Below are 13,643 nucleotides of genomic sequence, written 5' to 3'. Positions count from 1 at the left end.
AGAATAAAGCAGCTTTCTTATCGATATAAGTCCAACTTTTGTGTCTAGATAAACCTCTTTGAAATAGCATTAGTGTTGCCTTGTACAGTACCTATCTGATGACATAAAATTCTGGATACATATAAAAACTTGCTCTTGGTTTATTAACACTTTGCCTTTGTCTCAAACATCAAAAAAAAATTTTTTTTTGCTTCATTACCTGAAGCAGTAATTATACTGACTGTTTTTGTATTATGCAAGGGGAACTTTAATCATCTAATGCAGGTAGATTTAAAGTGGAATAGATAATGTTAATGTTCATTTTTACAACAATAATAAACAAAAAAGACAACAGCCATTGGAATCAGATTGAAGTGGAGAGGGTTGGAACACCATGAGGCAAGATTCAAAATGGGACCCTTAGGGATACACATGATCAGACGGAGCCTCTCTGGAACCAGACGTCCTTGATGCGAAATGATGCCTTTCTGTTGTTTCAGTAAGCCTTGTGGAGCTCTTAGCACAAGATATAAACTATAAACTACTAAATACACAGAACAGGAACCATGTTTTAGAAGTCCATGCTTTGAGATGATATAGTTTGCTAAAACATTTAGCATTTCAACAAACTAGATTAGTTCAATGTCAGTTTCCTTGGTTATAGCATATGGGGCGTCAATTATAATGAAAAAAATCCCTACAGAGTAAGAGAAGAAACATATTTAACTTTTTTCTAATCAAACTCCTGTCTAGAATGGAACTTTTACTAATAGCAAATTTCATAATTCAAAATTAGGCTAACAAACCTTTAGCCTATAGCTACTTGATTACATAATTTTTAATTATAATAACTTTAAAATCAGGCAAACAAAAAATTTTATACTTTGTTTTCTTATAACTTTTAAAATAAAATTCTAAAAATGTTTTTGAACCCTTTACGAGTATGTTAGGATAATGTGTTTGTTGTAGCTTCTCTGTTACTTCCAAAACATTTGACTTGCCAAAATATATTTTAGAAGTAGATTTTTTTTTCAGAAATCTGTCACTTTATTTTGACACGCAAAATAGGTAACTCTTGTCTTTGTTGATCCATTTTCCCAACAGAGGATTACCACCTTAACTGTCACGGTAACTCCTTTTGCATGATCTCTGTGGTTTGTGACTTTGAATTTAGTATGGATGCATGCAGGTCAAAGTAGTACTAATGTAGCAGTTGGTTTCTGTGGTCTTCACTTTTATGTTTGTGTTATTAACCTTTTAAAAAAAATTGACCTAGTTAAACTACTGTCCTGTGGGAAAGTACAGAGGAAATTGTTTTGTTTTGTTTTTTGTTTTAGATGTTAGCCTCTTATTAATAAGACAGCTTTATCTTTTTGTAGATTAGAAATAGAAACCTTGTCAGAGTGTGACAGTGCATGCCTCTAATTCCAGCACTTTCTAGACAGAGACAGGTGAATCTCTAAGTTTGAGCCAGCCTGGTCTATATAGCTAGTTCCAGGACAGCCAGGACTACATAGAGAAACCCTGTCTTTCTTACTTTTTTCTTTCTTCCCTCCTTCCTTCCTTTCTTTTTTTTAAATTTTTTTAAAAATTTTCTATATTCTTTGTTTACATTCAAAATGCTTTCCCCTTTCCCGGTTCCCCCCTCCCCATCGGTCTTATAAAGAGAGAGAGGGAGAAGGTGATAGAGATCAAAGTCTTTGAGGTAGAGGGCTTGGGAGGGAGGGTACTTACAAACATTGGTGACATCAGTCAGTTAACTCATCACAAGAAGATGTGTGCAGAACACAGGGCAGCGATCGTCAACTCTTTTACTGAATCAAAGCTGGGTCTGTAGCATGGTGACCTAGAGAGTGTTTGGATAGATCAGAACTCAGGCTGGCAGTTTCTATCATCATGTAACTGATAAAATGTTGCACCACTGAAAACCAGTATCTAGATGTATCTAATTTTGATAGAACTAATGGAACTGTGTGGTATGTGTGATATTTGTTAAAGCCTGAAATTGTAACATGTGTTCTTGGCACATTTTACAACTATGTCTTCTCTTGATTCAGGGCCCCCCTGGACCTCCTGGACCTCAAGGACTACAAGGGCCAAAGGTTATGCTTCCTTCCTTCCTTGTTTCCGCTTACCACATGCAGAGATGCCAATGTCAAGAATCCAAGTCTTTATAAAATATGACTTACAAAATACTAGAGAAGCAAAGCCAGAAATACTGTTTCAGAGAACACGGAAAGGGTATCAGAGTCTCAGCTAAAGGAAGAAAGAGAACTCCAGAGCATGGAAGGAAAGTGGGTGCAGAGAAGAGGGAGGCAGACATGATGTGGAGTCAGGGAAGGGTATTGGGAAATGTACAGAACAGGAAACAGGAAGAGCACAGGTTCTACAGAAATTATGAATGTAAAGAAACCCTAAACGTGTCCCATGGGGAAAGGTGAAACGTGTTGAAGGGAGTTATTCTTGCCACTAAGAGAGAACCTACCTTCTAATTCTTTTGTAAGAGAAGGAAAAGGAGAGCCTTCCCATGATGCATTTATAAATGATTGACAGGTTTAGGAGCCACTAATGAGACATTAATGCTTTCCACTCTACATCACATGTATTCAGACCTTCTGCCATACATTTTATCAGTGACACTTACTAACAACTATAAGCAGCACAAGCCAAAAGTTTCTTGATCATACCTAGGTCTTGGTGGTGGTGTTAGCTTTACTCCTCCAGACTAAAGCTCTGTCGTTCAACCATGTTTGATCAATTAACACATGTCCGGGGATTCTGGATTTTCAGAACTGAGCTGCATGTGTTGAAATATGACTTTCGTCATTGGATTCTTGTAGAAGATTCAAGTGGTTTCAAAATTCAGCCTTTATTTATGCTCCTTAAGTCAGTTTATTTGCTGTGCCTATTATACATACACATCCATGCACACATCAGCTTTTGAACTTTCTCTAGATACTTAAAAACAAATGTTCAGTATATAGATTTATTTCTCTATTAAAAGACTATAAAATAGTGTATTGCTGAGGTTCTTGTCTGTATGAAATGCATAGATCTATCTGAGCACAGATCCTAATTACCAAAATATTTTCTGTGTATCATAAACATGTTGTACATATAACTTTAATATATGATATACAATGTTTAAACTAGTTCTCTACATAGCCTTATCCTTGAGATATGCAAAGGTCATTCAAGCGAGTCTGCCTGGATCCCTATCCTTAATCATTTTATGGGCTGGGATAGACTCTAGGGAAGGAACTCTGAAGGTTCTCTTTTTGTGAAATTTCTTGCTTCATCTCCTCTCATAACTAAATCTCAAGAACTAGAATTTTCTCCAAAGCTCAACAAGTACTTCATCTGTCACAAAGCCCAAGGTCTTCTGTGATTTCTCCACAGCTCTGAGGCCAAGAGAAGACAGCCAGGCCTTGATCTAAAGGAATTAAAGGGACTAACTAGCTTAAAAGACAGTCTCACTAAAACCTCCAACTATTTTCTTTTATGATCTCTTGTTCACTATCTGATATAAGTTTTAATCTGCAGAGACCAGCAAGAGGTTTGACTATGAACTTAGAGCCCAGGGTAGGAAACAGACCAGTAAAGGCATGAGCACTGATCGATCAAGTGCTTTAATTAAGACCATGTGGGATGAGGGCTAGGGTGTGGTGGCTCAGTGGTTGAGAGCATTGGCTGCTCTTCCAGAGAACTCAGGCTCCGTTTCAAGCATCACAGCCATATGTAACTCCAGTTGCAGAGGATCTGATGCTCTCTTTTGGTCTCTGAAGGCAACAGGCACACATAGCATCAAGACATACATGCAGGCAAAACACATAAAAATAAGTATTTTTAAAAGGGAGTGTGGGGGTGGATATGCGTGGGAATGCCTCTCTTCAGTCTAGGAGTCCAAGATGGGTTTGAGCTGAAATTAAAAGACAGAGGGATGGCAGCCATATGGAAATCTGCACATGTGGTAACAGGTGTCAAACCCCTCCTCACCACCTGCCACCTTGCCAACTTGTCTACCATCCTGTCATCTTGAACCCACCCATAGAATCTTAGTACTAATATCATGTTATATGATGAGCCTCTCTATTTCCCATGATCCCTTCTTGAAAAGGTCGTGATGACTAAGGTGGGCATGTCTGTCACTCTGAGACAGCACAGCATATCCTGAGTTAAGTGCAGGACACATTCCCACTTGGGAATCCCCGTCTCCGAATGATGGTAGCCTATGCATGGCATGTCTCTTTCCACTGTCAAAGAAGAGGTATTATAATTTTTTTACACATCAAACACCTCCGGCAAACCACGTTTGAGTGATGGGGGAGGGGGTCTATGAATCTTGTTCTTTTAGCCTCCCTGCCTCACATTTATTAAGGTAACAGCTGAGCAAGACTATGGTGATTGGACTCGAGTGTTGACAGGTATCCAGACTCGGAATAAAGCTGGGGCTCACCCAGGTGCATCCAACCTCAGCAGACTTGTTTGTGGCAAAATAAACTTCGCTACTGCCACAAAGAACCGGAAATCCAAAAATGAGGAGAGGCCTTTTTTATTTCATTCATTTCAAACCACAAGATCCGGCCTTCCTTAAACACTGGGACGGCTCAGGTTTCACACCGTGGCCGACAGCTCTCAACATTTTTACCAGGAAAAACAGTTCTAGCCAACGGAATATTGCGGTTTATAATATCACCAGACAACCCTTCCTAGAAAACAGAGCCTTGGAGCTGCCCCAGGGAAACCCCTCCATGCAAGGCTTGCTCACACCCAAAAGAACTCTTTTCATATTTTACGCGGGGTAGAAATTGAGGGCTTATAGCCTCATCCGCACGCATGGCTCAGCGATACTAAAAAAAAAATGCTTTACGTTTCAAGGGGCTTTGTTCAGTTTCTTTCAAAACTGAAGGATGGCTAAACATGTGCTGTCCAAATCATCTCTAGTATGTTGTTTAGATTTGTCCTTAATTAAACATCTTCCATTTAAAAATAAATCTCTGTATTCTGAGTCTGTCCCACATTCTAATAAATCATACTATTAAAAAAGCCATTTATTTCATTTCTAGCATGGTATAGGAGATGGAATGGGCCCGAAGGTCACTTCATATGATTGAGATATCTGATTTACTAGGTCCTCCAGTGAGGCTGTCCTGGCAAGGCACACCCACAGCCATTGTGAAGGATTCACATTTAGCCAGTTAAACTGGTGGTGTACATTATCAGACTTCCCATTCCATTCTTTCGTAGTCTGCCTGTTATGTTTTGATTGTTAGTGGAAATTAGAGAATCCATATTCGTTCCTTCTTAAAAAAAATAATTGAGAGAGTCCTGGGAGTGCTGGAGGGTGTGGCCAGTCATTAAATTGTATATAATGGATGGAAGAAAAGAAAGCCATAGATATTTGCTACCTAGAAGTATTTTTATGCACAATCCTCAAGAAAGAGTTTTTCTTCACTTAGCTTAGATATATGAACTATGCCAGCATATTCTTAGGCTAAAATGCACTCACCAAAAGTCAAACAGTACATTTATCAACTAGCATGGTCTCTTTAGCAATGATAAATACAAACAAGCTCTTGTTTTTTATTTTATCAGGGTGAGCAAGGCTCTCCAGGAATCCCCGGAGTTGATGGAGAACAGGTAATTTTCAAGGATATATGCCATTATTTAAAGCACCATTGTTGGTCAGCACTCTTATTATATAAGTTTAAAGATGAAAGTCATGTCTTTTGGCAGGATGCATTGTCTCTTTTTTTTCCAACATTTGTTCCACAGGAACAAATGTGATTGGTTTTAAATAAGATATAAGTTCGGTTGGCACAAAAGCTATGTGTTACTTTGGTTTTGTTCTTAATACTACTGACCTATCAATCTACCTCAACAGATTCTAATAGGCTCTAAAATCATTCCTGCCTCAGTCAGAACAGCTTTGGGGTCATTTGTTTGTTTGTTTGTTGGTTGGTTGGTTGGTTTGGGGTTTTGTTGTTTGTTTTGTTTTGTTTTTTCAGTGAAATAAGGCAATTTAACATCAAAAATTAATGGCCATAGTTTTCACAAATAATAATATTGCTTAACTCCAGGCATTTGATAATGTCTCCTTTTCCTGAATGATTTTCCCCCTAATTTTCTAGATGGTTTGAAAAATCAGACAAAAAGTAAAGTATTATAGCTCTGCACACTACAGTAGCTTCTCTGAGAGTGTCCTCAATACAGACATTGACAAAGGTTCTGTACAGTTCAGACACTAAATACTTCAGGTTTTGTGGGTACATATTGTTTCTGTCATATACTCTTTTCCTTAAATACATCTTACGTTTTTGTTTTAGTTCAACATAAATATAAAACAGTCCCTAGGCTGGATTTGGCGTGTCTGCTGTGGCTTGGCAACTCTGCCTTTTAAGAATTTTACTAAGAAAATGCAGACAGCATTCAGGATCAAACCACAAGGATTAGTTTCAAAATCTGTGAGGTTATATGGACTTCTATTATTTTCCCAAGAAATGGCCCACGGGCTGGAAAGAGAGTGTGGTGACTGAAAGCCATTGCAGAAAATCTAGGTTTGGTTCCCAGCACCCCCAACAGCCAGCACCCCAATTCCAAGATGTCAGGTGTCTTCCTCTGGGCTCCACACATATTCAGGCCCACACACAGAGTAATAAAGAATACAATTGAACATATTTAAGAAGTAGCTTGAATTAATGAATAAGAGATCAAAGGAATTCTTGAATACTAAATCAACAATACACTCTTCAGGAGAAAGTACTCTACAAAAACAAAACAAAATAAAAAACACTTTAGAAAAAGAGTTATTTTTAATAGCGGAGTTGGATATTAAAGTCATATACTGTCACATTCAACACACACTATAGAAAGGTAATTTTGTCAATTTTCTATGACAAAGGTTACATGTAAGGTTGCCTTTACCCGTTGTTAGTAATTAAGGATAATAAATTAGAAATCCAAAATGACATGCTAAATATGCCCGCATATACAACATATGCAGTAACTGGATGTATTTTTCTATAGGATTTACAAGGCTCTGATCTCCCACTAAACCTATTGAATTGACTGTGTTGCTTTTCCCTGTCACAAAAATCCCCAAACCTTTTTTTTTTATTTGTTTTTGTTTTTGTTTTTATTTTTTCGAGATAGGGTTCCTCTGTGTAGTCCTGGCTGTCCTGGAACTCACTCTTTAGACCAGGCTGGCCTTGAACTCAGAAATCCACCTGCCTCTGCCTCCCAAGTGCTGGGATTACAGGTATACAACACCATGCCCGGCTAAAATCCCCAAACCTTAACCAGCAAGATACATTTATCTTTGCTGGAACTTTCACACTCCCCCGGTATGTGATTCTGAACTCAGGATAAAGATAGTTAACAAAATTAGCATGTGTTCTTGCCCCTACAGTGAGTGGGTTTGTGCAGCTTGTGAGTCCAGACCATAGTAACCATGGCCATCTGGTTGTGTTGCCACAAGGTTGCTAGGATGAAAACGATTAAAAATATTAATTAATTTTAATGTTAGTGTTCTACAACTCACATTTGTTAGCATTCAAAATCCACACGTCTATTGCTCATTGTGAAAGAATAGTAATTACAGTCTGGCTCACCGTGCAGGACGTCGTGAGAACATAGCAGGAACACTGGACAAACTGAGTGCATTAAAGCATTGATTGGACATTGGTGCTGGAAACTGATGACAGCTAGAACTTAGACACACAGTGACGAGGCAGGGACGACTGTAGAGATGGGAACATTTACTTGGACCTTTGCTGTTGTAACACTGAGTCCTGGTTCAAATGTTTGTTTGCTGGACTGTTGAGAATTGCAGTCATTACAATGTCTTCTGGACTGGTAGGATACAGAGAGTTGCCAAGCAAATTTATGAAACCAGGAGTATTAATGCCAAAACCTGAGTTCATGTTTTTCATATTTAAATGGTCTATAGAACTTAATCCTATTACATGGGGAAGTGCTATTGATCCAGTGTAGAAGGCTGTACAAAGAAAATTCCTGAAGGGAAAGGCCATGGTCCCCTCTCTTGGCAGGCATATCTGCAATCCCCATTGGCCCCAGGATGTGCCTATCATCATGTCACCCCACTTTTCACATGCAAACTCTTTAACTTGCAGGGACTCAAAGGCTCAAAGGGAGACATGGGGGACCCAGGTATGCCAGGTGAAAAAGGAGGAATCGGCCTTCCGGGATTGCCGGTACGTGCACACACTGTGATGTACTCTTGCTAAAATAAGGCTAGGAAAGAATTATATTTTCAGCTGTATTTGGCTGTACTGTTTTTATTTGGGAAATACTTGAAATGTTGCTGCTTAGTTTTTTCTAAGCAGGGAACTAAAACTTTATAGTTAAGTCATTTAAAGAGTACGTGTTCGTGTCTTCCCCACCCCCCTAAATTATTTTCTTTAGAAGATAATAAAGCCCATTTGAATCTAGTATGTATAGTCAAGTAACTATTATAAAATAGGCCACAATAAAGAGATAAACAAGCACAACACAGCAGACTTCAGAACTGTCAGAGAACAGATTGGTCTTATGTGTCTATGCTTTGGGATGGTGTTTCTTCCTTGTGGTTTACGGCTTTTCTGTAACTTGAGAAGAAAAATTTTAGAAATTATTTTAAAAAGGCATAGAAACTTCCCTGCCCTCCCCCTCCCCCCAGCCCCAGTACAAGGCATTGAACCTAGAGCCCCTACCTGCCCATACACACTGAGCTACATCTCCAATCCTTTCTGTGTTAATAGCTTGCATAGACTGGCTTGAGCACACTCTGAAACAGGAGTTAGCCTTGCCTGTTTGATCATCTTGCCTCAATTTCTCAAGTATCCAAGCTCTCAGGCCTGTACTACCTGGCTCTCCTACCCGTTTCCAAACAAGATACTATAAACAAATGTCAGTGAAACTAAAGTCTCACCTTCGCTATTTAAAGTGAGCACGGCATAAAAAAATATTATTCATAATCCAGTGTATTTGATGCTGTGAAATCAAGCTCAGTATAGTTTCTATTTACTTTGTATCTCGCTCTATATAGCACCCATAATCCTTGGGGTTCTTGTAAATATTACTGCTTAGAACTAAAATGTGTGGAGATAAAACTTCTTATGAATTGTGTGCATAATATAAAAATTCAAGAGAGTCATGGGTTCAGTTGCCCTTTAGACCCTGGGATTAACCTTCATGCTAAACTATGTTTCCTGGTTATTTTTAGGGTGCCAACGGAGTAAAGGGAGAGAAAGGAGACTCCGGTTTGCCAGGTCCTCAGGGGCCTTCTGTAAGTCCATTGGGCGACCTTTCACCTTCACATGGGGTTGTCGTTTGCCTAGATCCCCCTGTGCCACATGGCTACTCATTAGTAGAAATGCTGTGATCTGCATGGTGGCTCAAACTATACACCATATAGGTTGGTCTTACACTTCTGAGATACACTGTCTCTCCCTGTATGAGTTAGAAGCAGTTTTGCAGAGCTCTGGGGGAGAAAAATCAATGGATTTCTCATAATGCTTATAAGGAAGGCCTGGTGAAACAAGAACTCATGTTCCCTTTTCCTCCAGAGCCCTATTTGTGCTTGTCGAAATAACCGAGGGTTTAACCGTGGTTGCAGCGTTGTAGAATTCCTCAATAATCAGTTGCTTCCTTTCCTTTTAATATAGTTTTGATTTATTCTGGTTTCGGAGAACGGCTGCAGTGTTTGAAGTTATTTGATTCTCATAGAGGAATTTCTAAAGCCAGAGTCGAGCATATCACTTCTAACCCTGTCCTTTCTCCTCTGTGACTATTGATGGCATTAGCAGAACCCTAGACCAAGACCTACACTGTACTGCCTTATCTAAATGAAGTAACCACATCATGTTTGCTTTTTTGGACATGCAGATCATAGGCCCACCAGGCCCCCCAGGTCCCCATGGCCCACCTGGTCCCATGGTAAGTTTTCCTTGTCTCTGAAATGTAATCGTTTACCTCTGTGTGTCTATGAGTTCTACAGGAGAAAAATGGAGTCAGCTTGTGTTTTGTACTGCTCTCTGTGGAATGGACAGAAAAAGTGAGGTACTTTGGCGACTTTACTGTGCTGTCTTTCACTCCTCTAAACAGATGTGTTAGAGGGAGAGAGAGAGACAGAGCTGCAGAGAGACAGATGCACCGTATGAACTCTGACACCGTATGAACACTTGCAAATCAGTTTAACCGGTCACTGCTGTAGTCAGAAAGTTAAAGCAATAATGGAGTCAGTGAGGAATGTTTCTAACCAGCTCCGAAGCTTAAGATCCTTCACTGACCCATCCGATTAGGACACTGTAGAACAGCGTGATGAAGTCTGAAGCTAGCTTCCACAGATGATGGAGATCGCTGGATCTTTTCTGTTCCTTCCGTGTTAATGGCACTTCTGGTGATTCACTGAGCCAGGCTGTGTTCACCGCTGTTGTCTCCCAGTGAGCAACGCAAACGGCAGCCCTGACCTTGTAGAACTTCCAGTGGGAACGACAGCTATGAAAAAGTGTGATTCTCTACACGGTGGCGTTCTGACAGTTGTGTTTAGGCTAGAGTATGGACGGCGGAGTGTTTCAAGTGCTTTTGACACAGCAAGGAACACAGCACACAGGCTATAATGTTACACTCATCTCTTGGGTGTCTTCATACACCGGAAGACATCAATAATGTAGATTAAGTCAATTGTGGCCACACTCTGCTCCAACTGCACTCTAGAGAGGGCATTGTGGGTATGATCCCAGCCACACAGGGTAGCCTGGTCACTCAGGCCTCACTAATTGCCTCCTTTCTTTGGCAAACAACTTCATTTAACCTTGTTCTCTTAAGAGGAAACAGTTCATTAAGAATTAATTAAATGGCATGTTCTGGGATTTCTGTGCCTTTTTTACTTTAAGTTAGAAGGTTAAGTTAGAAAATGCTACATCGTGTTCAAATGATAAACTTAATTAGCTTAAAGGAATTTTAAAGCATTATTAACAAGAGCTAAGATACTCAATAATGAATACTTCCTCCCAAAATGTTTATGCACAGCTTATCAAAAGGAAGAACATTAATGTAAACTTACATAACAAACATCTCAGCATCCATGGTCAGTTATTTTTCACTCTGTTTTTATTCCACTGATGGATATTTAAATATGCATCTCCCTGAATAGCTTATTAGAATCTCTGTAAAAGTTCAAAGCAATCCACAATAACCTTCAGTTCATTTAAATTGATAATTAGCTTCTATATTTATATTTTCTGCAAAATAACTTTCTTTTTATCCTGATTCATGCATTTATTATGACCTCCTTTCTTTGGTAAACAACTATTAGGAGAGCCTTAGAGGATGCATTTTCTGTAACCATAAATGCTATCAAATCATAACACTTAGCCCTCCTGATGAATGACCCCCAGACTGCCACACTTGGCTATCACCTTCAGTCTCCCTGAGATTCTTCAACACAGTGGCCATGAAGAGTTACAGACAAAGGCCTCCTCTTTCTTCCTACTCAAGGTGTGGGGATGCTGTTTTCCCACTAAGTTTCTGACTCTTAGGTTCTACCTCTATTCCATAAGAAAAAAAAATCACAAATCATCTCAAATATTTGCCATCAGGTTATAAAATGGAAATTTGAGAAGTACCTGTAATGTAAATACAAAACAGGGGTTTTCTTTTTGCCTAATTTTTCTTCCATGAAAACCCCCAGCAGCTTTTTCCCTCTCGTACGCATTTAACGGAGAGAATTGCTTTTAATGAATTTCCTATTATAGAACAATCCAAGAGCTGGAAGGAACGTTTGGTAGGTAATAAATAACATCCCACTGACCTGCCTCTGGCTGTAGCTCAAACAAGAAGATTCTTGTTTTACATCTCATTTTATACCTGATATAATACTTCTACAAGGAAGCAATGAGTCAGTTTTTAATTAAAGCTGTGCTTTTCCATTTCTAGGGACCCCACGGACTTCCTGGACCAAAGGTACCAGCAAATCCCATGATTATTTGATTTCTGTTTCCTTGATGATCACGGGCAAGCATGACGGAAGCATGTCTGTCCTGTCTTATTTGTTTGTCAAGTAATGTTGACAGTCTTTAAGCCTTTAAGCATCCAGATGTTAACTCTCACGGCCCAACGTGACTCACACTGAGTTTAAGTGCTATCACCTGGCAATAAATCATTCTTCATTTTGCTTTTGCCCTTGTCACTATATAAGTTTAAAAAAAGAAAGAAAGGAAGAAAAACAAAAGAAAAGAAAAGAAAAGAAAAGAAAAGAAAAGAAAAGACATGATGTATTAAAATCTGCCATTGGGGGGGAGGGTCACCTAATGAAAATATCAGACTAACCCAGTAGCTTTTTCTCTCTTTTTATGGTGGCTCTAGTTCTATGTTTGCTATCAAAAGTCTTTTTGGGGGGGCTGGGGCGGGTTTCAAGACAGGGTTTCTCTGTGTAGCCTTGGCTGTCCTGGAACTCACTCTGTAGACCAGGCTGGCTTCAAACTCAGAAATCTGCCTGCCTCTGCCTCCCAAGTGCTGGGATTAAAGGCATGCGCCACCACTGTCTGGCTTCAATTAAAAGTCTTGTTTGCTGTATATACTACTGCATCTTTGTGCTTCAGCTACCTAGCATCTCCGTTTTGTACATCCCACGGTCACCATCTAGAATAGGATGGGCTCTATAGGCTGTGATGTCAGAGTTTATGTCACTGCAGAAAAGAGCAATAGAGAATTAATCCTCCCCGAAGGAACTCGTACAGCTTACACGGGGAGATGGTCTCTGCCTGCTCTTTACTTTTATAGAGACCTAGAGGGCACCTTGGAATGCAGTATTAGCACTGGACAATCCAAAACCCCAGAGCAGCCTCCCAGGCTGGGGTCGGCAAGGCCCCTGTCTGGCTCTCCCGGCTGAACCTGGTTGCCAACAATACTGGCTTAATGTGGGAATCATTGGATTCCCTTTTGGGGTCAAGCAGGTAACACGAGAAGTGGAAGAGATGACACTTCATTCTTCTCAGCATGACTTACCTTCAGGCTGAGCTGGTGGACAGAGTATCAATCATTATAATGATTATAGCCACCAAATACTCCAAACTATACTTTGGGAGTAAAGCCACCAAAACCGGTCTCATCCTGTGGTGTCTGAGGCACACTATCACCAGTCAATTAGATAGTGCCGGAGATCCTTTGGATACATAAAAGGAAATTAAGTATTTTGTCCACAAAACAAAATGTTGTTATAGTTCCATTACTAATGTCAACAAAGTATAAAATTGAAAAGACCTCAGATGACCTGTTAGTTCCTTGACTTTGCAATTGATAAGTTACACAAACTCAGGGCATTTCACTTACTTAATGCAAATTACAGAAGTAGATGATGGCCAATCAATAGTAGAATTTGATATAGATTTGAAGTTTTGTCTCTTTACTACTGGATTTGACTGTTTTTAAGTTGAACTTTGCAATGTCCACCCATCAATGTGTGACTCCCCCACACAAAGAATTTCATGGCCTGCTGAAATCCTGTTCATCTTTTTCTTAAAGATTTATTTGTTCACTCGTTTGTTTGTTTGTTTGTTTGTTTATATGAGTACACCAGAAGAGGGCATCAGATCCCATTACAGATCATTTTGAGCCACCATGTGGTTGCTGGGAATTGAACTCAGGACCTCTGGAAGAGCAGT

General features: G+C 39.6%; 1 protein-coding gene across 1 annotated transcript in view; it reads left to right on the top strand.

The window, feature by feature from the left end:
- Col25a1 (collagen type XXV alpha 1 chain) overlaps positions 1-13,643 on the top strand; it is a 397,132-nt gene that overhangs the window by 359,274 nt on the left and 24,215 nt on the right. Inside the window, exons 24-30 of the mRNA XM_052179247.1 lie at positions 1,084-1,107; positions 2,037-2,081; positions 5,575-5,619; positions 8,112-8,192; positions 9,203-9,265; positions 9,865-9,915; positions 11,917-11,943. Of these exons, the coding sequence (XP_052035207.1) occupies positions 1,084-1,107; positions 2,037-2,081; positions 5,575-5,619; positions 8,112-8,192; positions 9,203-9,265; positions 9,865-9,915; positions 11,917-11,943 (336 nt within the window). The remainder of the gene's footprint in view (positions 1-1,083; positions 1,108-2,036; positions 2,082-5,574; positions 5,620-8,111; positions 8,193-9,202; positions 9,266-9,864; positions 9,916-11,916; positions 11,944-13,643) is intronic.

The sequence above is a fragment of the Apodemus sylvaticus genome, chromosome 4 (genome assembly GCF_947179515.1).
Source record: "Apodemus sylvaticus chromosome 4, mApoSyl1.1, whole genome shotgun sequence".
Classification (NCBI taxonomy): Eukaryota; Metazoa; Chordata; class Mammalia; order Rodentia; family Muridae; genus Apodemus; species Apodemus sylvaticus.
Note: the sequence above shows the minus strand (reverse complement) of the source record. Positions and strands in the feature narration are given on the sequence as shown.